The sequence below is a fragment of the Podarcis vaucheri genome (genome assembly GCF_965113315.1).
Source record: "Podarcis vaucheri genome assembly, chromosome: 12".
NCBI lineage: Eukaryota > Metazoa > Chordata > Lepidosauria > Squamata > Lacertidae > Podarcis > Podarcis vaucheri.
This window is the reverse complement of record NC_138750.1, coordinates 37002693-37027632: the sequence shown is the minus strand read 5'-3', so window position 1 is coordinate 37027632 and position 24940 is coordinate 37002693. Positions and strand designations below refer to the sequence as shown.

The following is a 24940-nucleotide window of genomic DNA, read 5'->3' as shown; positions in this document are numbered from 1 at the left end:
GCTAGCTTATTCTGTTCAGAAATGGTCAGACATAATTGTTTCCCACGATATTATATAATAAACCTGCATGAAATCAGTTCTTAGCCCCAAAGGGGCTGTGTGTGTGCATGTGCAAAAAGTATTCCTTTTAAACACATACTATGGTTCATCTCTGTGCCAGCTCTGGGACATCATATTCGCTATAATATTAGATAATAAATGTTTTAGATTGGTTGTTAGCCCAAAGGGGGACCATGGAAGATTAATGTTAAAATATATGTGCCTCTTTCTATATTCTTATAGTTATCCTTGCACAAAGGATTCTTGCCAGGCCCTACAACTTCTACCCGGACAGTCTACTCAACATGCAAGATCTCCTTTGGGACCGTCAAGCCTAAAGTCAAGCGATATCTGCTCTGAACAAAGTACTATAGTAGGAATAAAAGAAGAAATGTCCTTTTGGTCGGCGGGAGGCGCCGTTGCTTTGCACGGCAAGCCCAGCACCTTTGCGCTTCGCTGTGCCCGTCTCCCTCGCCCTCCGCCGCAACCTCAGAATTACAAGTTTGCGTGTTTGCTTTGGTCTCTCACGAGGCGGAAGTGACAGCTGTCAACCCACCAAAAATGGAGTGATTTGGGATTTAACGGTAGCTGTGATTGAGTCAGCCATCCCCCACCAAAGCGCAGCAGCAGCAAAGGAGTTCACCATTTTTCTAACGCAATTTTATGCGATTTTATCTAAGAAAAGCAAGACTTTGACGTGAAACTGCATCCTGGATTAGGGTTGGGAGGAATCAGAGTGAGTAATTTAAACAGATTTGCTGCAGTCTGAAGTTTGGGTTTTATGTACAGGGAATTTGTTACTACAAGGCAAGCCAACCTCAGCTCCATCTCTGACCCGAAATATTAAACATGATAAATATTAAACATTTCAGGGCCCCCATCCAAATAGGAGGATAGTGGAGTTTGTTGCCAGAAGCAAGGCATTTTGATACGTTTAAACGAGAAAACAAACAAGCCCAGCTGCATCTACTAAAATCCCGATTGTTTTCTAGGGTCACCATTCATTTAACGTCGGGAGACGCAGACAGCCAGGAAGAAACCAGGAAGTTCCGTCTCCATGTATCAGATTGCCCCTCTAATTGTTTCTATCTCTATGCAGCTTCCTCCCTCCTGGAACGTCTACTCTTCGAGGTGAGCGGAGAGACGTCCCGCTGAGCGTAATGGGAGTTGTAGTGTATCTTACGTTTTCAGGTCCAGAGTGTAGGAAGGAGCGTGTCCTTCCTGGACTACCGATCCCATAATGCAACAGGAAAGCGAAAGAGCGTATCATGTGATGTACAAAATGGCTTCCCTGTGTCGGAGGGAGCGGAGCGCGATGGGTGACAGGAGTTTGTGAAGCGGCCGGCGCTGCGTTGCCATGCAGAAGATCAAGTCTCTGATGACCCGACAGGTACCGCCGGGAGGGCAAGCGGGTAGGGGAGCGGAGGTTTTGCACGGGCGGCGAGGAAAAGAGCGGAGCCGGCGGTGACAAGGGCGGGTGGTGGGAGGGTCTCCGCGTCGTGGGAGGGTGGTCTTTGCGGTTGTAGGACAAGGCCAGAATCCCCGCAACTGAAAAGAAGGCTTTGGACGCGGGCGGCATTTGGGTGATAGGAATAAGCGGCAGGGTGGCCATGTGAATGTGTCGCATAAAGAAAGACACGGGAAACCTTTAAAATACACGCGCCACAATTTCTGTGCGTGTTTTTTCCTCTGTTGTCTTTTTAATGGGACTTGCTCCTTATAAATGCCTATAAGGTGGTAGCCTCACTGGATTGTGATGAATTTTCCTAGGGAAATTTCAGCCTCTTTAGGGGTGTGGGGGAGGGGGAAGGCAGGAATTCACAAGCATACAAGTGTCGAGTTTTCTTAGGGCTTCCGAGAGGGCAGGGGATATTTTCCAGTAAGGATGAGCAGGGATGGGAACTTGCCATGCATTGGCGTTGTATCCATTGCTAGTCACATCCAGAGTAGGTTGAAGAGCATGATGACTAAGGCCCTTCAGTTTCAAGTGGGTCTATGTCTGCTTTGAGTAAAAAATAGCTAGGTACTCTCCATTGCTTTCTTTGTGGGGAGAAGGATTTATGAATGAATGGGACACATTGTGGGAAGGAGTTGGTGAATGAAGGAGATAGGCATGGGCTTTCCTGAAAGAAAGGGGGAGCTACCACCTTCTGGGCTGTCCACATTTTTTTCTTAATGCATGCTTCCCAAATCCTTAGGCTTAGGGACTGACCTGGTCTTCAGATACATTTTCTGTTATCCATGTGGACCGTGGGTTGGTCGGTTTGAGGTTTTCTCCCATCCATTGAATTCTATGGGTGATGTAATGGTATTGGTGTTTGGGAGCCATATATACTTGTCAATGTCTTTTTCTGTGCTTGATGACAGAAGGAGACATATGTTATCTGCGCTAGTAAAGCTGCCTTTAGGACCTACCAAGCTGGTGAACTCATACAATGAGGTTGTAGGTTTTCTGGGGAAGTGTAGCACAGAATGGGGTAACAGAGATATCCGTAAACTTTGTAAAACAGATGCTATTGTTTTTATGGTAATTTGTTTCATGTGAGGTAGGTTTTTCTATAAAGGCACAATAAACATTAGAGGAAACCTCTTCTCAGGAGTGTGTGTGGACTGGGCTACATTGATCAACTTGCAAAATATAATGCTCTGAAGGGATTGCAACTGCCCAATTATTTGGTCCCGGAAAGATCCCAGTTGAAAAAGAATAGAGCTATGCTTGCTTGGCAATGCATGAGAGAAACATGTGGAATATCTCTGTGTGTCCACTCCTGATTTTGCTATTAAAGGGATGACATAGTATGTCCTCAGTACTTCATTGGATTAGGCTGCTCTTATTTTGCTTCTCAAAGTATATTGCTTTTCGATAGAAGCGGGGAATTTACATACTTCTCCCCCCGAGGATGCAGTGTCATCGACTATATTCTTGTTCCTTATAATATTATAAATTCGATCATGGACCTCAAAATTGGAACGCGTACTGAAAGCGACCATCAGCCATTATTGTTGTCTATTAACTTAAAGGACGAAACTAAAATAACCAAATATAATACCATAGAACCTTCTCAACACAAACAAATGACTCAATTAAAATGGTCCCAGGAAATGAGTGCAGCAGTGGGGCAAAAGCTAACAGCCAACCTGAGAAAACAAGTACTATCTAATTTAAAGACCATTAATCCCCACAGTGATATTCCGAAAATCTATAATGAAATTTTTCAAATGTTTGCAGAGCTTAGTACCCCACCTAAAGGTTGGATACTTAAACATAGCGCTAGCCCCTGGTTTGACGATGAATGTTTCCAGCTAAAAAGAAAACTGCGCCAAATATTTAAAAATAACCGCACTAAACTAGAGCCCTCTTATCTTGATGAAAAAAGAAAATATCATCACATTCTGGCCGAAAAGAAACAGAAATACGCAACCCAAAAATGGCTACAATTACTCGACTCAATTCAGAACAAAAACAACAAAGCGTTCTGGAACCTAGTGTATGGAGGATTGAAACCCGAAAATCAATTAACCCAATCACCAATTGCAGAATCCAAATGGTACCAATATTTTACTTCTGTCTTTAACAATCTACACAGTGAACTTAAAGGAAATGAGATCACTAAAAACAAAATCAATAAACTCCAGGAGTGGCCAAGGGTAGAAGAAGCGGAAATTAGAGAAATAGTTAAAAATTTTAAATCGGGGAAATCTCCTGGGCCTGATGGTCTACCAATAGAATTATTCAAGACCTATATAGATTGGTGGGCAGAACCCTTAGCTCAATTGTTTACTCTCATAGACAAAGAGGGGATCATACCTGAGATATGGCTAAGATCAATAATTATCCCAATCTTTAAAAATGGTGACCCAAAAGAACCAAGGAATTACAGACCGATAAGCTTATTATCAGTGATAGGGAAAATCTACGCTAAGCACCTTTTATCTAAACTCCTTCCCTGGATGAAAAATCTAAATTTACCAGGGAAAGAACAAATAGGTTTCTCTAAAGGCTGCTCTACATTAGACCACTGCCTTATACTTATGCATTTGGTTGAAAAATATAAATCCCAAAGGCAATCTAAGATATATGCTGCTTTTGTAGATTTTCGTGGTGCATTTGACTCAATTGACCGCCCAAAGCTGTGGAGGAAACTCGCAGAATTAAAAATTGATCAGCGTTTATTGACTTTAATACAAAATCTATACTCTTCCAATGTCTGTCAAGTCAAACTTAGCACCAAAGGTCACCTTTCACCAGACATCCCAAACTCGAAAGGGGTAAAACAAGGGTGTATTCTTGCACCCTTTCTATTTAATTTATTTTTATCAGACTTGCCAGATCACCTTCAAAAAATAGAATCACATGCCCCTAAACTTAATCAGAAACCAGTTCCTCTCTTATTATACGCAGACGATGCAGTTCTACTATCATTAACGAGTCTGGGTCTGAAACGTCTTATATCTTCTCTGATCCTTTACTGTGAATGTAATAAACTCTCAATAAATTATGAGAAGACAAAAATTTTGGTCTTCTCGAATGGTTGGAAACTAGAGAAATGGAAAATAAGAGGGCATGAAATCCAACAAGTAAAAATCTATAGGTATCTGGGAATATTATTCCAGAGCAATTTAGGGTGGGCAAATCATCGCACAAACGCCATAAAACAGGCAAAGTGCACCTCATCAGCAGTTGCTCGTTTTTACTATCAGAAAGGTAATCAATTTATCCCTGCGGCCAATCAGATATTTCAAACAAAAGTGCAAGCCCAGATACTCTATGGAATCCCACTATGGGTCCAAGCATATAACAGTGATCTAAAAAAGATCCACTCCAGCTTTCTGAGACGTATTCTTGGACTCCCAGCTGTGATCAAATATGAAACAATGTGTGCAGAAATAGGCATACACACAATGGAATACTGGGCCTGGTCCACCTCAATAAAGTACTGGTTACGCTGCCATTTTCGCTGCTCTCCATCAAGCCTGCTCGCTGATTTGCTTCAAGACTCTTATAAATCAAGATGGTACCAGTACCTTGAAAAAAAGATTGAATCTTTAGGCATCGAGCTGGAGCCCCTATACAATTCTAATGAGCAATACATTTTCCATAATATCCTAACTAGATTAAAGGATGTTGAGAGACAAAATATTATGGCAGCAGTAAACAAAATTTGCTCCCCCGTATTCTATGATTTAAATATCTTAGATAGCAGAGCCAACTACGTCACTAAATTAACAATCCCAGCCCAACGTAGGGCTTTTATGCTGGCCCGGTTGAATGTTTTTCCCTCAGCTTTTGTCAGGGGAAGATATCAAAACATCCCTAGAAACAAGAGACTCTGCAGATGCTCTATGAATGTCCCGGACACTGTAGAGCATATTCTCTTTCATTGTCCATTGTACAGTACGCTCCGTCAACGCGTGCTGTCCCCTCTTCTGGGTGGCCTGGAACCCCAACAAGGTGAATGTGTGGGATTCTGCCTATCCGACGTTGACCAAAGGGTAACGGCGGGGGTAGCTGAGTTTTTGGTAGCAGCCCTCCAAGGAGCAGGTTAACAAGGAAAATCACTGACTCTATATGTGTATATATATATATGTTTGTAGCCAACCGCTGCCTTCTTACATATACTTCAAGTCACTTATATGTTACTTTTTCTTTTATGGTTTTATCTGTACAATGCCTAATAAAGGTTTGATTTCATATTGCTTTTCATATATATTTTAAATATATATATTAAATTTAAATACTGTGGAGTTAGACAGTATAATTTATTTCAGTAAATGTTTCTTTGTTCCTTGGGATCGGCCATTACTATATCTATTTTGTTAATGATTTGCTTTACACAGGCATCCCAAAACAATTTGCAATATAATAAAAACATATATAAAACAGTTAAACCATGGAATATATAAAACAATTAAATTTACAGTTTAAAGCAATTATAGCACATAAGATATTTTCAGATCCAATACAGATACCAGCTGGAATCAAGAAGGTTCCATGATTTAGAAGGTTTGTTGAAAAAGGAGCATATTTAGAAGGTGCTCCGTATGAGAATATAGATAATATAATGTATTTAGAGAATATAATATTGAGAATAGGCAATAGAAAATATAATGGGATTTCCAAAGGGTAGGTGTTGCCACACTAAAGGACATAGTGCAGAATGGACCCCCTAATAGAATGGTATCAGCAGAAGACAGTGATTGGTTTGTAGTGGGCGGGACAATCTTTTAGGTATTCTGGACTCAAACTGTGTAAGGCCTTGTGCACCAGTACCATCACTTTGAATCTAGCCCAGTAACTTATTAGCAGCCAATGCCATGTAGACAGCATTTTGTCTTTTTTACACTTGTTATACCATTAGCTGCCTGATTAGGATAACAGAGCCCACTGTGTTTTCAAATAACTTTCAGGTGCAATATTGTTAAAGGTATGACCTGGTACCACACATAGTCACTCTTTTCAGGAAATTGCAGAATCATGGAATTGTACAGTTGGAAGGGACTCCAAGAGCCCTCTAGTCCGACAGCTGCAGGGCAGGGCAGGAATCACAAATTGCAGTGGTTGAGGTACAACTGTTCACAACTGGGATCCAAAGCCAGGGATGGGTGGTAAGGTGGCTTTCAGCTGCAGGGGAGGAGCAATACGGATGGGTTGTGGCAACCTTCTTCTGCCCCGAAAATGGACCGTGGAGTCATTAGTGGGACTGAGAATGAAAATGGGGAGCTCCAGATTGGAAGCAGAGGGGAAAACAAATCAGACGCTCATTTGATCCAGAGCTGCTGGAAGCTGGGAATGCCGCAGCACTGAACTCAGGTGAATCATAGAACTGTAGATGAGAAAGGGACCCCATGGGTCATCAAGTCCAACCCCCGTAGTGCAGGAATCAAGTTATTTTCCTGCACAGTGCCAGTAAATCAACCTTCACAAGCCTGGTGCCCACTGGTTGTTTGACCACCAGTCCCAGCTAGAATGGCTGTGCTGGCAGGGGCTGATGTGAGTTGTAGTCCAAAATGTTCGGAGGGCATCAGCTTGGCAATGGCTGCAATAAATGGCTGACACACACATTCTCCTGCAAACTTATTTCTGGGTAATAATAATAATATATATTTATTTTTATTTATATCCTGCCCTCCCTGGCCAGAGCCGGGCTCAGGGTGGCTAACACCAGTAAAATTACAGTAAAAACATAATGGGGGGGGGGAAACCAATTTAAAATACAGGTTAAAATGCAATTTAAAATGCAGCCTCATTTTAAAAGTAGCCCATGAATCAAAACCATAAGGGGAGGGAAACAGAAGGGTCAGACTGAGTCCAAACCAAAGTATTTCTGAAGTATTTCTGTGGAGGTTGCGGACTGTATTACATAAACTGTCTTTTCCTCCCTTAAGGGTCTGAAAAGTCCTCAGGAGAGTATTCATGATCTGAGCCCCCTGGAGAACTTCAGAATTCCAAGCAAGGTATGGTGATATACTGTATATTCTAGTAGGAACTGTGAGCTATCATAGTTTCTGTCATTTTTTGTTCTCTTGTACTTGTGATTGCTTCTTATTCAAACTGCAGTGTTAATTTATCACATTAATGGTTTGCAGTGGTGGCCTGTGGGCAGAATCTAGCCTCTGGAAGGCTGCTAGCAGGCCCTGGTGTGCTTTGTGAGTCTTGGTTGTGTTTCCCACCATTTTGAAGCAAGGCCATGCTATTGCCTGTTGCATTCTTTCTGATTGGTTTCATGCCAACTGAGCTCAGCAAAAGCTAAACTGGGGTGGAAAAGAGGAAGCAAACGGGGAATCGTGTGGTTTCTGGGCAACCAACCATTCAAAGTCTCTCTTCTCGCTTCTGGGCTAGCAGGAAGTATTAGAAGATGTTTGGGTAGTTGCCCCTTATCCCTTCTGCCTCCTTGCCTATTTTCCATTGTCTACCCTATGGTGTATATCTCTGGTGGGTTGTGGAAGCCAGTGAAACAAGTTCCCCTATTAACTTAAAGGATGTATTTTTAGTCACTGGTAGCCTCTTTGAACTGTACATGCTTTATTGCTTATAATATTTCAGCAAAAGATACCTCTTTCAATTTAAGAGATGGGTTTTTGCTGTTGTCATTGTTTTGTGGTTCTCTTGGGCTTTGATTGTGTCATTGTGTTGATGAGCAGTGAGTTTTCTTTAAAAAGAGATGTCCTTTAAACCGAGGACAGCGTATTCTCAGTTGTTGTTTTTTTGTGCTCTGCCTCAGAGCTTGCAACAAACCACACCATACACTTGATGAATGAATAAACCTTCTGTGGCTGTTCATTCAAAGGAGGAAGCTAGATTGGGCAGGAATAGGACAGGAGGGGATGTTTCTTTTCAAATGTATCTCTCCCTGCCGTACAATACTGAGATCATTAGTGTATAGCCTTCTTCCACCCCCCACATTGAGAGATTATGGGATGTATAGGATTTTCTTTGTTTTGGCACCCTATTGGGTGACACTCTGTCTTTTAAGCATCAGGGGAAGATTGCTTTATTTGCTCAGACCTTTTGGAGCTCCGGTTTTTAGATCTTGATCTTTTGATTCTGTATTATGCAGAGGCTGCTTAGTGCTCCTAGTCTCTGAATCTTTGATATTTACTTTTATTCTTATGTGAGTTGCTTAGAAGGTTCATGGATTATTGTGTGCGATACAAGTCTGTGCAGTCAATACAAATAGATCCCAGATTCTATTTTTGATTTTTTTCATGGGAGGAACAAAGGTTTCTCCTTTGCTTTATTCAATTGCTGTTTATTCAAGGGTGTGTGTGTGCAGTTTTACTTCTCAAATACCGGTAATTTTTTATTTGGTTTTACAAAATTAAAGTTATAATAATACCACAATACATCCACAATTAAAAGATTCCTCTGAATCTTTGGACTTCCCACCTTCCCCTGCATGGTTTCTGTTGTTAAACGTTTTCCACTGCATCTTTTTTTCAATAATCCCTATTTTTTTATGACTCCTTTATGACCCTATCTCTTGTTACATGACAAGTGTTATTGGAATCCTGTTAGTGTTTTCAACTGCTTACAGTGGTCTCCAAGATAAATGGTAACATTTTCCCATTCTTTATTAAAGTTTTGATCTTCCTGATTCCTGAGCTTTCCGGTCAGTTTTGCCATTTCATCATAGTCCAACAATTTAATTTTCCATTCTTCTCTGGTAGGGACTTTATCTTCTTTCCATTTTTGGGCTGTGTGTGCAGTTTTCTAGCCAGTCATGCCCCCTTCCAGAATACTCCACTGTTTTTCCATCTCCCAACAGGCACTCTGCATTCTGTGGTCACTTAGCATGATCAGTTCCCCTCCGCCTTCAACGTTTTTGTTTGTTTGTTTCTATTTCTGTGAAAAGGATTCTTCCAAGCATGTTGATACGTCTTTTTTGATTCTCAGTGGGTCTGTTTTGGCTACAGCCCTGTTGGCACTCACCACCCATGTTGGCACTTAGAAGAATATGCAGTTTCTTCTGCTGTACTGTTGTGTGAGAGAATCTTCATGCCTGCCTGTGCAGAAATGAATACCTGAGTGAGCAAAGAGGGACACAGTTCAGTGGAAGGGTACATGGTGTGCCATGCATATTCAAGGTCTCATGTTCACTCTCCAGCAAAAGGTAGCTCTGTCTGAAATCTTGGGAAGCTGCTGTGAATTTTAATGAGCAGTAATGCGGTAGATGAACCACTGCCCTGACTGGGTATAATTTCTAAGTAGTCTGCGACTCCTTTAAAAAGGACATTCTGATACTCATTCCACTCTTTCCTGAAACCAACAAACATTTACCAGATTATGCAGAATTTTGCTGGATCGCAACAACTTGGCTTTTGCTGTCACCAGTTTTGATCTAGTTAGTATAAGTCTCATATGTAGACTCTACATTTGTTTCAGATATTTTTACCTGCTTCTCATTATTTTTTTTATAAAAAGGCTCCCAAAGCATTGTGCAACAATCGGGAATAAGAAAAGGCCTTGCCCTCAAGTTTAGTAGCTAAAATACATGATGTGAAAGGCAAAAGGATTGGGAGGGAGGAGGAAAAAACTAAACTCAGCCACTGCTTCTAATTACAATGTTCTTATTAGTGTTCTTTCCTGCAGGGAGGGCCAAAGCATACTCCCTGTAGCTACTCCTTCTCTTGCTGATGGATGGAGCTAGGTTGGTCTCCCCATTTCACATTGTTTTCCTGTTTTTTTCTTTATGTCTGTTGGCGTACAGATGCTATAGAGCCTGAGATGACCACACATTAAAATGTCATCATGATATCATGATAAAAAATGAGCTAAATCCTCTTTGGACTGTAGTAATTTGGGGCAGTGTATAAAGACCACAATTGTATTAATGGCTTCAGCCAGAAAAGAGAGAACCTTAACAGAAAACAAGAGGACTTTCCAAGAAAGCTTGAGCAAGAGTTTTTACTGCCTTTAATCTTCAAGGAATGGGAAGGATCTCCAGATGCTGCTAAAACTACAACTCCCATCATGTCTGATCTTTTTGAAAAGAAGGGCCATAGCATAGTAATAGAGTATCTGCTTTGTAGGTTCAATCTCCAGCATCTTCAGGTAGAACTGGGAGAGATATCCCTGCCCGAAATCCCGGAGAGCTTCTGCCAGTCAGTGTAGACAGTACTGAGCCAGATGGCCCAACGGTTTGACTCCTAGGTTCTGTGCCCCATTGGCCAGAGTCCACCAGCAGAAGGCAACTCCTCTCCAGCTCCTTGAATGTACACACAAATATGTTCCCCCGGATTGCTGGGCCACTGTGTCCTTAACTTGTGATGGTGATGGTGGCTGATTAGAATAGGGAGCATAATGCTTGTTACCATCCATTTGCACAATAATGCTCCTTGGGCTTTATCACACATTTGTTGTAGCAACTCATTCATGTTCAAAGGACAGCTGGAGGCAGGTTGAGGAAGTAGCTTGGCGAAGCCACCTGAACCCTTTGTTTTGCTGTTCCCTCATGCTAGTTAGGAATGTGGTTTGGGTAGTTGGGCTACGTTTGTTGTGTGGCCTTTAGTTAAAGAGGATGAGGCATGCAGAATTAAAAAAGAAACTCTAGAGGCTGTCCAGATTTAAAATCAACTTCCTTCCTTCCTTCCTTCCTTCCTTCCTTCCTCAGCTTTTCATACCTTTAATTTCAAAATTCTGCCTTGCTCATCATTGGGTGATCTATTTTTCCCATCTACTTTGTTGTATGTGTGGTAGTGGTTTATCTATCACTTTTTATGTTATAGGATTGGACATCCTTTGTGGGGGTTTTTTTTTTTAATGGTAAAGTTGCTCTGGAAGAAAATGCCCACGACTGGATTGACAGGAGAATGTGTTAACTTAATCACCTGTTGGTTCTCGCTTTGGAGGACTTAGGAAATATAGATTTGTTAGGCAAATAAAAAGCACTTTGAGGTTATCAGTTTAGTTTTTTTAATTCAGAAAACCATAAGTCTTCTGGCCATACCAACAACGTCCTCCTGGGTAGAATGTGCAGACATCACTAATCCACCCAGATGGTATCACCACTTCAAGCAAGCGTTCTTGTCTGTAAATCACAGTTCCCCAGCAGTTGGATTGCTAATTGTAGTTGATGGGGGGAAAGCCTCAGCTATTCTTGCTTCAGCAAGCATGACCCCTGTTAATTCTTTTATTTTCATGGATTTCATGAGTGTTGTTGTTGTTGTTTTTGTACCAGTCTGATAGTATCCATGGCAGGTTCACTGATTCCACGCTGTCTGTTGGACAATACTGACATCTTAGGATCTGTGAAGTCCATAGGCTTTCTGTGCTGAGAAAGCTGTTTTGAAAGAAGAATTATCAGCAAGTTGCCTGCAGAATTTTGGAATTTGATCTCATATTATCCCTGCTCCTTGAATGGGCTTAAAAGACGCACCCACATTGATACTGTCGGTTTTAATTGTGTGTTTTTTAAGTACACTGGTTTTAATAGGACCGTGTGATGCTGGGAATTCCTTTTCGTAGCTTGCACTGGTTTTAGTTATGTTCTGCACTTGAAATTGTTATGGTATGGTGTTGTTCTTTATGGGGTTTTAAAACTGTATTGTGATGAAAAACTCCTTTGTAAAACTCATGTTTGAGTTTTAAACAAAAAATCAGTAAAAACTGTTGCCACCAGCTTCCGACATCTTTGCTTACTGCTAACTCTTTTACCAAAAACAGGTATGGGCAAACTTTTGCCCCTCCAGATGTTGCTGACCTGCAGCTTCCATCAGCTCCAGCAAGCATGGCCAATAATTAGAGGTAGTGGGAATTGTACAGTAGTTCAGGAAAATCTGGAGACCTCTCTGTGTACCCAAGGAAGCTGGTGGTCAGAATCCCTGAGGATTGTTAATTAAATGCTTGCAGAGTTTGTTTAGATCAGAGGCAACCCTGTAAATCATAATGACTGTTTTGTTTACCTGCTCACCCATGAGGGTGTTAATATGTTGAGACATGAAAAAGCTAGTAATTAACACAGCAAAAAAGTGAGTCACTTTCATGAGTAGGCTGGGGACTGTGGAGGATGGAAATCCACAACGGTGCTTTGAGGCTGAGCAGGAACGCAGCAGAAGGCATATCTGAGCCATTGTTGATGGATCAGTCTTCTAGGATAACTTCATACCTTCCTTACTGAAAGGCTTGGTTTATGCTTGGGACTGTGTAGACTCCCCATGATTTCACCTAGCTATCTTCAGAGCTGGGATGGGGAACAGGGATGCAGGGATCCTGTGCCCAACCTGGGGCTCAAACCCACAACCCTGAGTAAGAGTCTCAACTCCTATAATTTATGACTCTTGGCCATGCCGACTGCGGCTGATGGGAACTGGAGAGCAACAACAACGTTCTCCCACCCCTGATGTAGAGAAAGGTCAGGTGCATCCAGCAGCGTTCACAGCAGTTTGTGCAACTGTGTGCATTCTCACAATTCTGAAGTTGCACACCATTCTACTACTCCAAGATCTCTATCGCAAAGGCAAAACGACTCTAAGGGTCTTAGAAATAGAGAGGATCTCTGTTACGGTACTTGTGGGTACAGAAGGGGCTTCTGAGAATGGGATGAAGTAGCCCTGATGGTTCTTGAAGTGACACACAATTTGGGGGTTGCCTGTCCCTGAAAACATTGGCAAGCTCCAGTAGCTTGAGGGCATAAAATAGTCAAACAGGGTCATTTGGTTGGACCTGGAGAATTATTCTTGTGTGATCCAGGGTAGCATTTTTTTTTTTTAAATTGTGCCTGTGTTGACTTTCTAATCCCTAGGTTTATTAGGAATCCCACAAGAATACCACACTTATTGTTTGGGTCATAATGCTGTACCTCAGAAGGCAGATATTTTCCGTTCTCCCCAGCTCTCTCTCTTAGGAAGAAAAGCAACCTATTGTCATTTCACATGTTTTATTGTTCATGTCTCACTTTAAAGGCATTAAATATTTTTTGTTAACATGTTTTAACAAGTTTCTATTAAATCTAGATTTCTTTTTAAACCAAAGGGGAGAAAATACTTTTAAAACAAATAAAATCTAAATCTAATTACCGCAATAGTAAAAAACAAAAAACAAAATCCACCATAAAACAAATTTCTATCCACCTCAGTCACTGATGGATACATTTCATTAGCCACTATGCTAAATAGATATGTGTTAGATTCTGAAGAACCCCTGGGTGATAATTGGTTGGTTTTAGAAGGTGGCATTTTTGGTATCCTTTTGCCAGAATCAAGTGGATTTATTCATGGGCTATTGTTAAATTTGGGGGCACTTGTAGGATCTGTGGTCCATGGATTTTCATCCATGGAAAATATATTAGGAGTTGCTACTGTGGAGCTATGTAGAAGCTTCCGTTCTGCGAGGTTGACCATCACCTTTGCTTTCTGTTAAGAAACCAAAATATTAGCATTGCTTTTTGAAACTGCAATTTCATAGATCGTCCACAAGGTGGCACATTAATATAACTAATTGAAACAGCCAAAGTCTGAACCTGCACTCAGAATGTTTCAGAGGAGTATGTGTGTTTAATTCCTGAAATTTTAGATGATGCATAAAAAATAGATTCACATACCAGTTGGCAATTATTTGAATTTGCTCTCCTGTTTTTATGTCTAGCGATGTGTAGTTGAATCAAAAGCACTTCTAAATCTTAACTCCCCCGCAATCAAGTTAAGCCCCCATTTCTTTGCAAATTCACCACTTGAATAGTTACAGTTCATTTGATTGTCCTCCTGGGCAATTTGCTGCTCAGTGTTTTCAGGGAGGGCGGACCATCCTGCTTGGCCCCATTTTTCTATTCTCCTCTGACCCTCCTGCTTCTTATCTTTCCCTCCTTCTGCTAAGACCAGCCTCTCAGTCTTGACTCTGGTAGGCAGCATGAGAGAAAAAGAGGTGCCTTCATGTTTCCTGACCAAGGATCAGGGAGAGGAGAAAATGAGATGTGTCAACATCCTTCCATTCAACAAAGAACATGTCTGGTTTCCTGGGGGGGGGGGTTTAGAAATACAGTGGTACCTTGGGTTAAGTACTTACCGGTAATTCATTCTGGAGGTCCGTTCTTAACCTGAAGCACCACTTTAGCTAATGGGGCCTCCTGCTGCTGCCATGCTGCCAGAGCACGATTTCTGTTCTCATCCTGAAGCAAAGTTCTTAACCTGAGGTAATATTTCTGGGTTAGCGGAGTCTGTAACCTGAAGTGTATGTAACCTGAGGTTCCACTGTAACCTCTGAGCTGTTTTGGCACAAGTAAATTTTGAGAGTTTTCTTGTTTCTGGGGTTTAGAAATGTAGTTTCCCCTGTTTAATGCTATTGAGGTATCTCCTGCAGATAGTACCCCAAGACTCTCTATGGTATAAGAGAACATGTTGTTAGGCCAATACCGTGAACTCTGTTGTTCGCGCTAACATCAACGCACAAGGCTGCAAAACAGGCAGTTGCATCTGCAGTTGGTCTGTAGTTAAGACTTCGGTCTCAGGTGGGAAGTGAAAGGATTCAAATAGGAAAGAGAAAGAGAAATTGTATAAGCGCAGTCTCCAACAACAGGAAAGTTACATTGGCATCGGACCTTTGTGGCCCAATTTATTATGATGGATAGATGGGTGTACAAGCACTTTCGTTAAAAAAAAAATGCAATGCCTTTGCACCCACTTGTTAACAGTAGGGGAGAGATTATTTTGGGTTTGGAGGTGTTTTGTTTTGCTGCTTTGGACAGAGCTGCATTTTCCACACCACCCGATGCCACTGTTCGTGTTAGTGGGAGCAGAGCACTCTGTGAGTTTGTACACTGCTTTTTTCCTTCTTTTCCTCCCGTTGTGAATCCCCTGCTTTACAAAATCCCCTGCTTTTAAAAAAGTAGCAGCATGTAAACATCGTTCAAGTCCTCTTCTATTGTTCTTTTCAGCTTCTCTTTTCTGTTCAGTTAAGGATCCAATTGACTCTGTAATTTGCTCTTTATATTTTTGACTTCCTATATAGGAGTCTTGTAATACATAGAATGGTCACGCCTTTCCATTTTGGTGCAAATGTTGAGGTTTTAGTGGCCCAGTTCGTGTTTAACTTCCATGTGTAATTTAGTGTGAATGTGCAAATGGGCATATTCTCAGAGAGGAGATTGCGTCCGCCTTTTTCCTCTGGTTCTGCTGCCACCATGCTATTTTTTGAGGCCGTTAATAGGACAAACCTTAACTGCAGCTTAGGTTCACATATAAGGCTAAGTGGAACCATGACTTGGCTTACCGTATCATCACAGTAGCAACGGAAAAATCAGACACAATCTTGATGCATGCCGGGACAAAAATAAATAAATCTTAATTTCACATCTACGCTCATGGGATCTGAACTGACCAGGAATGAGACCTTGGGGTTATAGGGGATAGTTTGATGCAGATGTTGGCCCAGTGTTCAGCAGCTGCAAAAAAGGAGGCAAATTCCATGCTAGGGATCATTAGGAAAGGAACTGAAAATAAAACTGCCAATACAATGCCATTATAGGGTGTGTCTGCATTTGGAATACTGTGTACTGGCCACCTCACTTCAAAAAGAATATTGCGAGGTTGGAAAAAGTTCAGCATAGGGCAACCAAAATGACCAAGGAGATGGAGCCTCTCTCCCCTGTGGTTTGCTTAGTGTTACATGTGAACTGATGGTTGTGCGATTGCTGCTTTCTATTTCTTGATTGGTTTCTCTTTGGTTAAGCTGTTAATTAGTCATGCACGGTGAGCTCAAGTTGAGAAATTAATGGAATAGCTTTTAGAGCAGTCAAATTAATGTTTTATGCAATCGTACTGTGATGATTAGACTAGAGAAAATCTTATTTTTTTATTTCAGGCAGAGGTCTATTAAATATTCAGGTACTGTTAATTAAATCTGAGATGTTGTAGAACTATTATTCTGTTTTCAAGTAACATGTTGGATGTGTTCTGCAGCTGTGTGAAATTGAAAAGTGACAAATTAAATATCTCTGTGTCTCATAAAATATATTAAAACTATCCACTAGCAACTTTACTGTTGCTCGGCATAGAGGCTGCCGTACTAATGAGATATATAATTGCATGTGTAGGTGCACGGCCACATAATGATAGTGTTAGGAGCTGCCAAAATCGGCCCTCCGTGTTCTGCTGGAAGATTAGCAGAATATCCCACTGTTTCATTTTGCCTTAATAGAGCAGGTCTGTTTTTCTTAGGACAACAGAGAGCAGCAAATGTAGGGTCCCCCTTTCCCCCCATTGCTATTCATCACCATCATCAAACCTTTATTGGCATCACATACAAACACTCAGAATAAATAGGCTAGTGCGATCTCGTCGCCATTTCAACAGTACAGTCATTTGCCAAAGGGAAGAAAAGAAGAGCAATCTATTTCATCTCTGTGGGTCTCCAGCAAGGGCAGGATCCTGTAGCGTACTTCGGCGGCAAAAAATCGAATAGAGGAACTTAGCTACTATCTTGGTGAGCTCCTGGTCTCTAACCTGTAATAAGAAGTGTATAACCTCTGTCTCTGGTTTCCATGTTGGAATACATAGATGGTCTAGAAATTGTTGGTGGAGATCATCATACATTTTACATTTAAGGGCCATGTCAGCTAGAGTTTCCACCAGGTGGGCATCGCATGGGCAGATCCTATCTCCTTCTGCCAAACCCGCAAACCTACCCCAAAGGAGGTTAGAAGGATTAGAATTGAACCCAGCCAGCGAAAAAACCCTTCTTGCGGGTTAAACAAAAATTGTAAATAATTAAGGTTAAATTCCTGCGCCCAAGAGAGTCAAAAATAAAGAGGGGAACATGTTTTTTCCACAGCTGAGATTAGTTCCTGGTGATCTATGTCCCACACCCTGGTTTTTAACATAGCCTTGGTGATTGGGAAAGCCGCAGCGCCCAGGAGATCCTCTGAAAGACCGAGTTGGCTGTATCTGTGTGCAAAACAGTTGTAGCCCTGGGGAAGGGAAGGAGTCTGACAGAACTTTGCTAAGTAAAGTATCTTTACTTATCTTTACAAATGTTTAGCCAGCGTAAAAGAAAACTCGTCCAGGCAACTGTCTCTAGCTTATGTTTTGTAAGGTACGCAGCGTGGGACAGTGAAAATCTTTTTTTCCTTTGCTATTAGAAGGGGGGCAAGATTGGACAACCTGTGGTTTAGGTGGTTGATGGTGCCAGACCACTTGTTTGGTCTGGTAACCATTTAGAGAGTGCATGAGACATTTGTCCCGTGCCCTAGTGAAGTGGGGACACGTTGCTTCTGGGTCTGCCTCTGAGGAACCTCAACTGTCAGTGCTTGAACTTTGGAAGGCCTGAAGGGAAACCCGGTTTCCTCCAACGGCAGTGACAGATTTGCTCACAAACTAAGCAAGCTACATTTTAGGGCCTCAGATTGTGAGGCACCTCTTAAGGCAGAACAGTTTCACTTTCAAGTTTTGCATAATTGGTTAAAAATGATAGAATGATACGCGCTGTGTGTGTGTGTGGGTTAGGGGCCTAAACAGTTGAGGTTCCTCAGAGGCAGACCCAGAAGCAAAGTGTCTTAATTTGCCAGTAGGTGTAGTGAAGGTTTACAGAAAAACATTCTGCATTTTGAAAGAAAAGTAGCGACATTTCGCCAAGACAAAGTGTCAAAAAGTGTTTCTTTATTCAAAACATAAGAAAATACTGTTCCCATTTGCTGCATACCTAATCCTCCATCCTGGTTTGTATTGCAAATATCCTTTGGAAGGCTAAATTGCGTTGGCAGTACATCACTGTCCAGTATATAACACTTTATTTGAACCTATTGTGTGTTTAAGGAGGAACTTAGAGAGCTGCGGGAACAACCAACTGATCCTCAAGCTCAGCAAGAATTAATTAACAGCATTGAAGAAGTCTATTTTTCCAGTGATTCCTTTGACATTGTTAAGTATGAGTTGGAGGTAAGATAATTATTTGGATTAGAATGACAAAGATTTCTGATGTACACACACATGCTGGGCTTCATAGTACCGAATCTGCTTTTGTTTTAATGTTCAAAATAAATTTATCTGTCCTTTTGTTGTTTTGGTAGAACGCCTCCAAAGCCCACTAACACCCATGGTGGTGATGCTGGGTGGGCGGTGTCCCAGTGCTCATTGGGCCTTTTAAATAATTCAGCAATTGTGTGATGTTTATCTCAGGAGATTTAACTGGAATTTATTTATGCTTTACCTGCAGAAGCTGCCTCCTGTTCTTAGTCTTCAAGAACTGGAAGAATACAGAGACAAACTCAAGCAACAGCAAGCTGCTGTGAGTCGGAACTGCTTTCTCTCCCCTTCTCTCCAATCCGTTCAATGAGAGCCACATAAACTTCTCTCTTTTTTGTTGTTGTTAGAACTAAAAAAAGAGAGAGATGGCTTTAACACAACCTCTGAAAACAATGCCACATATTTCAGTGCGGACCTGTAAATTTTAATTGAAGCAAGGGCCGCTGTCTACCACTTTTCTATCCGAGTTTAGCTGCTGTCTGGTCCTTAGCTTGTGCTCCAATCCTTGCTCTCTTTCCTCCTTCTTCAGATAATCTTATGTGTCCCTCCTTGCTTCAAGGGCAGCCTCTAGTACCCCTGTGCGTTGGGAATTTCGTGGGGGAGAGCTATTGGTCTATGTCATAGCATGGGACCGCCTTCTTCAACCTGGTGTCTTCCAGAGGTTCTTCGACTCCAGCTCCCATAATTCCAGACCATTGGCCATGTTGAACAGGAGTTTGGAACTTGAAGAATATATGTTGCACACCAGGTTGAGAAATGTTGGTGTAGGCCCTGCATGTAGAAGGTTCCGTAGTAGTCTATCCCTGGTATGCCCAATTGAAAGAGACCTCAGATAACATGCTTGTGGTATAAGGACTAGTAATCTTGCTTGGTATAAGACAGCTTTGTGTGTTTTTATGTTGAAGCAAAATCTAAAGTTCAGGGTGGGAGAAGGCAGACTCTGATTGTGTTGCAGTTTCGTTTCTTTGGGGTTGGATCCAGACTTCTCAACGGTAGTGGTCCACATATGGGACACTCCTGTTGAAGAAATGGTGGCAGGATAATGTGACTTTTGCTGATTTCCCATCCCACTTCCCATGCCCCCTAAAAATCTGCTCTGGAAAGACGGGGGTCCCTTCATCTGGCATGCGGGGGCAACAGGGGAAAGGAGGAATCAGGAATTTGCCTCCACGCCGCCTTTCCTCCATTGCGAACCTCCTTTGGCTCTCCCTTCCACAAAGGGCAGCAATCCTATCGTTCACAGAAGGGCAATCTCTAGATTCAACTTCTGGTGTAGTATGAACAATTGCTTTTCACATGGTTCCTTAACTGGTTGGGGTGGGGAACCTTTTGGATGTTGCTGAACTACACATCCCATCAGCCCCAGCAAGCATGACCAATGGTGTGGGATGATGAGGTTTGTAGTTCATCAACATCTGGAGGGCCAATCCGAACTAGCCAGTTCGGATTAGCTAGCTATTCTGCATCTCTTATAGGTTTGGGCTTGGCCTGCTTGGGTGGACTAGTTTATGTTAAATAAAGGCATCCATTGAATTGTGCAAGCATGGGACACACACACACACACACACACGGGGGAAGAGGGTTTCCAGTTCTCTTGAGGCTGCACATTATAATCTGGATGGTATGGGCAAATTTGCAGATGTTAATGCTTTTTAAGGCAAAGAATCCAGTGTCGTGACTTGTGTGTCTCTTCTAGTACCACAGATTATGGCTTAACTACGCTTATTTTGTTCCTTGCTGGCTGAGTACCAGGTGCACTAGCATTGCATTTACTGGAACTCAGAAGTAGTGGAAAGAGGAAAAAACATACAGCGCATTAAAAGAAAAGTAATAAATTAACATTGGTACACAAATAGTCATTGCTGCATTCCGTAAATTGCTTTTAGGATGGCATCTCTGCCACAAATGTGGATTTATTTAAATCTCTTTTATAGATGAATCATATATGATTATATATTAATGGCAAGGTAAAATGACTATATTAAGCTTCATTGTTGTATGTCTCTCAATTTTTATTCAAGAGTATCTTTCAATTTGAAATGGGGTGGGAGGTTAATTTAGATTCTGCTACTGGTTTCCAATGAGAGCCTGTAAGTTCTCATGTATTTGCTTCATATATGGCCATCATTTTTGGAGTGTTTATCATTTTTTACATGCAAATATTTTAATGTAGATATAATCTAATGTTGTGGAGGACTTACTGAATTTTTTTGAAGAGGTTCTAAGTGCTTCCTGTCAACCTGTTCTTTTAAAATAGTACCCTGCTTATATCTGCTGCTTCGTAACTTGAATGTTTTCTTTAAGGTATCTAAAAAAGTTGCAGACTTGATACTCGAAAAACAACCTTCATATGTCAAGGTAAATTAATGAAATCCACTGTGTGCTTGTTTATTATTTTTAAGTAAGAGAGGAGAGTGCTGCTGCACTCAGGACCTGGCTGTGGTCTTCCTGTAGGCATATGTCTGCCACTGTGAGGCCAGGATGCTGCCCTGTGCTGGGCTATTGGCCAGATCCAGCAGCCCTATTTTCTTATTTTCCTGTCTCATGAACTTAATATATTATTTATGGTTTCTGAAAAAACAAATGCTGAATTCTGCCATTTAGAGATTTCCAGTATGACCAAAAAAATAAAAATAAAAATGGATCCCAAACTGTGCAGTTTGAAATGTGATTTTATTTTCAGAATGACAAGTCTATAAATTGTAGAGCTTAACTCCATAGAGGTCATAATCTTTCAAAGCTTCAATGTGAGCCAAGTGCTTTATGTGTGTGCAGAATTGTACTGTGAGTCATCTTGGTGCATACATGGACCTAAACCAAGACATATCAATACACAGCTTTTACTTACTATGATGTTCAATTTTTATTTTTATTTTTTATTTTTTAAAAGGAATGGACTGAATGTAAATTATTGGTACATTTTGTAAGAGGGCGTCTCCTTTTAAGCCAATTGCTTTGTATCCTTGGAGAAATAAATTGCTGCTTTTGTCTTTCTGCAGGAGCTTGAACGAGTTACATCCTTACAGACTAGCCTCCAATTAGCTGCTGTTATTTGCACAAATGGAAGACGGTATAGTGCACCCTTTTACTGATGCTTGTTTTGCTTTACAAAATGAAAAAAGTATCATTTTAAAGTAGTTTTCTAGCTGCCTTTACTTTTGCTGCTACTTTCCTTTAGCTATATATTTCAGGTTTAGACAAAAATAGGCAATTTAAAACTTCACCTCTTGCGAATGTCTTTATTGGCTACATTTATTAGCTACAAGCTAGTAAACATTTTTGCAGGCTGGTAACTTCTGTGTGCTTACTTACAAGGCTGACATTGTGCCGATCAAAGTTAATCGTCCTTAACCCTGTTTTGGTGTGATATATGAATCAAGAGTTTGCCTCTGTTTGGATCCACTCCAATCTGGGTTCAGACCTAGGTATTGAACGGAAACAGCCTTTGTTACCTTGATGGGTGATATACCAGAGAATGCATGGGAGGGAATGTTAGTGTTCTCCTGGACATCTCAGTAGCTTTTGATACCACTGTATGCTTCTGGGGTGGGTTTAGGGGGGCACTGTTTTATGGCGACTCTTCCTTCATAAATAGTTATTCTCAAAGGACAGTGTTAGGTGACGTTTCCTCCACCTGTGGCCATTGGACTGCCTTTGGAGACTTTTTGAAAATCGTGTTTAAAGCTGGTTCAGAACATGGTTGCCATCACCCTGATGGGACGGAGACATTCAGATTCTGTCACACACTTACTGGACCAGCTGCAGGTGCCTATCAGAACCCAATTTTAAGGTTTTGATTTGGGCTCAAGCTATTTTGTTGACCATTAGCACCATACTAGTTGCCCACACATTGTGATCAAAAACAGATGCTCTCCTCATATGTCCACCTCCTAGATCAGTGAGATTAGTGGCCACAAGGCAGGGGATCTTTTGTGGTAGCACCGTTGCTTTTTGATCTCTCAGCCAATTGATCTGTTCTGGTTTCCCATGCTTCAAGCCTTTCAGCAAGCCCTAAAGCAGGCTTCCTCAAACTTGGCCCTCCAGACGTTTTTGGCCTACAACTCCCATGATCCCTAGCTAGCAGGACAAGTGGTCAGGGATGATGGGAATTTTAGTCTCAAAACATCTGGAGGGCCGAGTTTGAGGAAACCTGCCCTAAAGACATACCTTTTCTGAGTAGCTGATTCATTATTGAGGTTTTACAGTCTGTATTGTGGTTTGTCATTGGTATGAAAAGTGTGTTAATTGGCTGGCTGAGGGTTTTTATTGGGTATTCTTTGTGTGGGGAGTGATTTGATGATATGTTGCAAGCCTCCTTGGATGGGCAGTGAGTGGAAAGGTGGCCTGGAATTAGTATAAAATAAAGCAGTATTTTGCAAATATTGTTTGAAGGGTGTGTGAAGAGATTCCTTTGCGTTTGGAGCAGATGTGTGCGTGCATATGTGTGTGTTTTATAATTTCTCTGCATTGTTTATCAGTACTGGTCTTTGCTTTAGAACACAGCATAGCATTGCTCATTTTTATACACAAGCCTTATTGTATTCCATGAGAGTTACTCTTTCATTATGAAAAAATATATATTATTTGACTTCTGCAGACATCTGAGCACAGCAAAAGAGGGTTTTACTCAAGCCAGCTTGGGCCTCCTTGCCAATCAACGAAAACGCCAGTTGCTGATGGGGCTGCTAAAATCTCTGAGAACGATAAAAACCCTGGTAGGAGCAGAGTTTCATGTTTTCAACTATAGAAATCATTTCTCTAGTGTGCTGTGCAGTGACCTCTCCCTCCTTTTAATTTCCAGCAACAAACTGATGTCCGCTTAAGTGAAATGTTGGAGGTAAGAATATAACCGGACTATAATTTAATTGTAATTGAAGGGAACATCTTTTTGTTCACATGCATTCTAACTGTATTAGGGGCTGCCATCTTGGCCCATCTGTGGGCTATAACTCCCTTTGAAGAGCGAGGCCAGGCCTTGGCTGATCTTGTATGCTCCTGTGTTGCATCAGCTGTCTTAATTGTTATGCCTACTTTTAAGAAGAACCAATCACAGATTAGGCTTACGTGGGAGAGAGGTGAAATTGTTACTATTTTATAAATGTTTGGCAGCCTCCTGGGTTGTGGACTTACCCCTCCTGTGTCTGAAGGCCAATAGTTTGTGCTTTCATAACCACCCACAGCAAGCCATAGAACTGTATAGTTGGAAGGGACCCCAAGGGTCATCTAGTCCAGCCCCCTGCAGTGCAGGATAGAATCACAGAATCATAATGGGAAGGGACCTTGAGGGTCATCTGGTCCAACCCCCTGCAGTGCAGGGACTTTTTTGCCCGACATGGGGCTTGAACCCATGACCTTCGAGATTAAGAGCCTCATGCTCTACCAAATGAGCTATACTGTTGGGTTGCAAAGACTGGAAACATCAAGCACAGCTGTCTTGAGCAGATCAGAGAGCCTTCTCTCAGGAAATGCAGTGCTCACAGGTTTTTTTCTTTAATAAACTCAATGTCAGTGTTGTTGAGTTCTTATTCTACGTCTTATTTCCCACAGGAGGAGGATTACCCTGGGGCTATCCAGCTCTGCCTGGAATGCCAGAAAGCAGCTAGCACTTTCAAACACTACAGTTGCATCAGGTAACGCAACAGGCGTCTTCCAGAGTTGATTTTTGTCCTTCAGGCACACAGGGACAATGAAGGAGTGTGCGATTCTTTAGGGAACGCCTCACTAATTATAATTTACTGGGCCCCAGCACTGGAGATTAATTTTCCATCTTGAAAAAACAAGTTTTGGTGTGTGTGTGTGGTGTTTGTTTTTAAAAGGCCTGTAAAGTGCAATTAACTTTCTGTATAATTTCCTGACTTGCTGCACATAGCGGCTGCTCATAAAGAAAGCGCCACATGGCTGAACAGTTTTGCAAGGTAGCACTTTCTTTTTAATATGAACTGATTGCCACTGAAGGCTAAAAAGTGGTGCTGTATATTGTGTTCATCTTGGTATCTGTGTACAGCTGCAATCCCAAACACATATAATCTGGATGCACTTGGATTTGCATCTGAGGCTGCATACACACCGTAAATTTAAAACACATTTAAAGCAATGGATTCAGTGCAGGATCCAGATTTAGTACTGATCTGGGCCCACAGATTGTGTGTGTGTCTGTGCATATGCGTGTACCAGCCCTAGAATCTAACAAATTACACTATCTCTTTCCAAATCTTAGTACTTTTTGGTTTCTAAGAATCCCCGGGCTTTCCAGTAGAAAGTTGCTCATCTGTTGGCTGTGCATATGGCCACCGCTTAATCTATCATAATTTAATTTTGCATGATGATTCCTAAGATAAGGGAGCAGGGAAGTGCTGGGAGGTGGCAGTGATTAGTAGTTCTGTTTCCCAGCTTCCTAGGTGTTCTGATTGCTGGTGCTGGATAGAATGTTTTTGGAGCCACCACAAAA

The 24940-nt window shown here is 41.6% G+C and overlaps 1 protein-coding gene across 1 annotated transcript in view; it reads left to right on the top strand.

Moving 5' to 3' along the window:
• Positions 1-1275: 1275 nt before the first annotated feature.
• The window catches only part of VPS50 (VPS50 subunit of EARP/GARPII complex), a 76467-nt gene continuing 52802 nt past the window's right edge, over positions 1276-24940 (top strand). Inside the window, exons 1-9 of the mRNA XM_082194144.1 lie at positions 1276-1429; positions 7426-7494; positions 18283-18405; positions 18683-18754; positions 20797-20850; positions 21492-21562; positions 23090-23207; positions 23294-23329; positions 24040-24122. Coding sequence (XP_082050270.1) covers positions 1397-1429; positions 7426-7494; positions 18283-18405; positions 18683-18754; positions 20797-20850; positions 21492-21562; positions 23090-23207; positions 23294-23329; positions 24040-24122 — 659 coding nt within the window. The 5' untranslated portion in view covers positions 1276-1396. The remainder of the gene's footprint in view (positions 1430-7425; positions 7495-18282; positions 18406-18682; positions 18755-20796; positions 20851-21491; positions 21563-23089; positions 23208-23293; positions 23330-24039; positions 24123-24940) is intronic.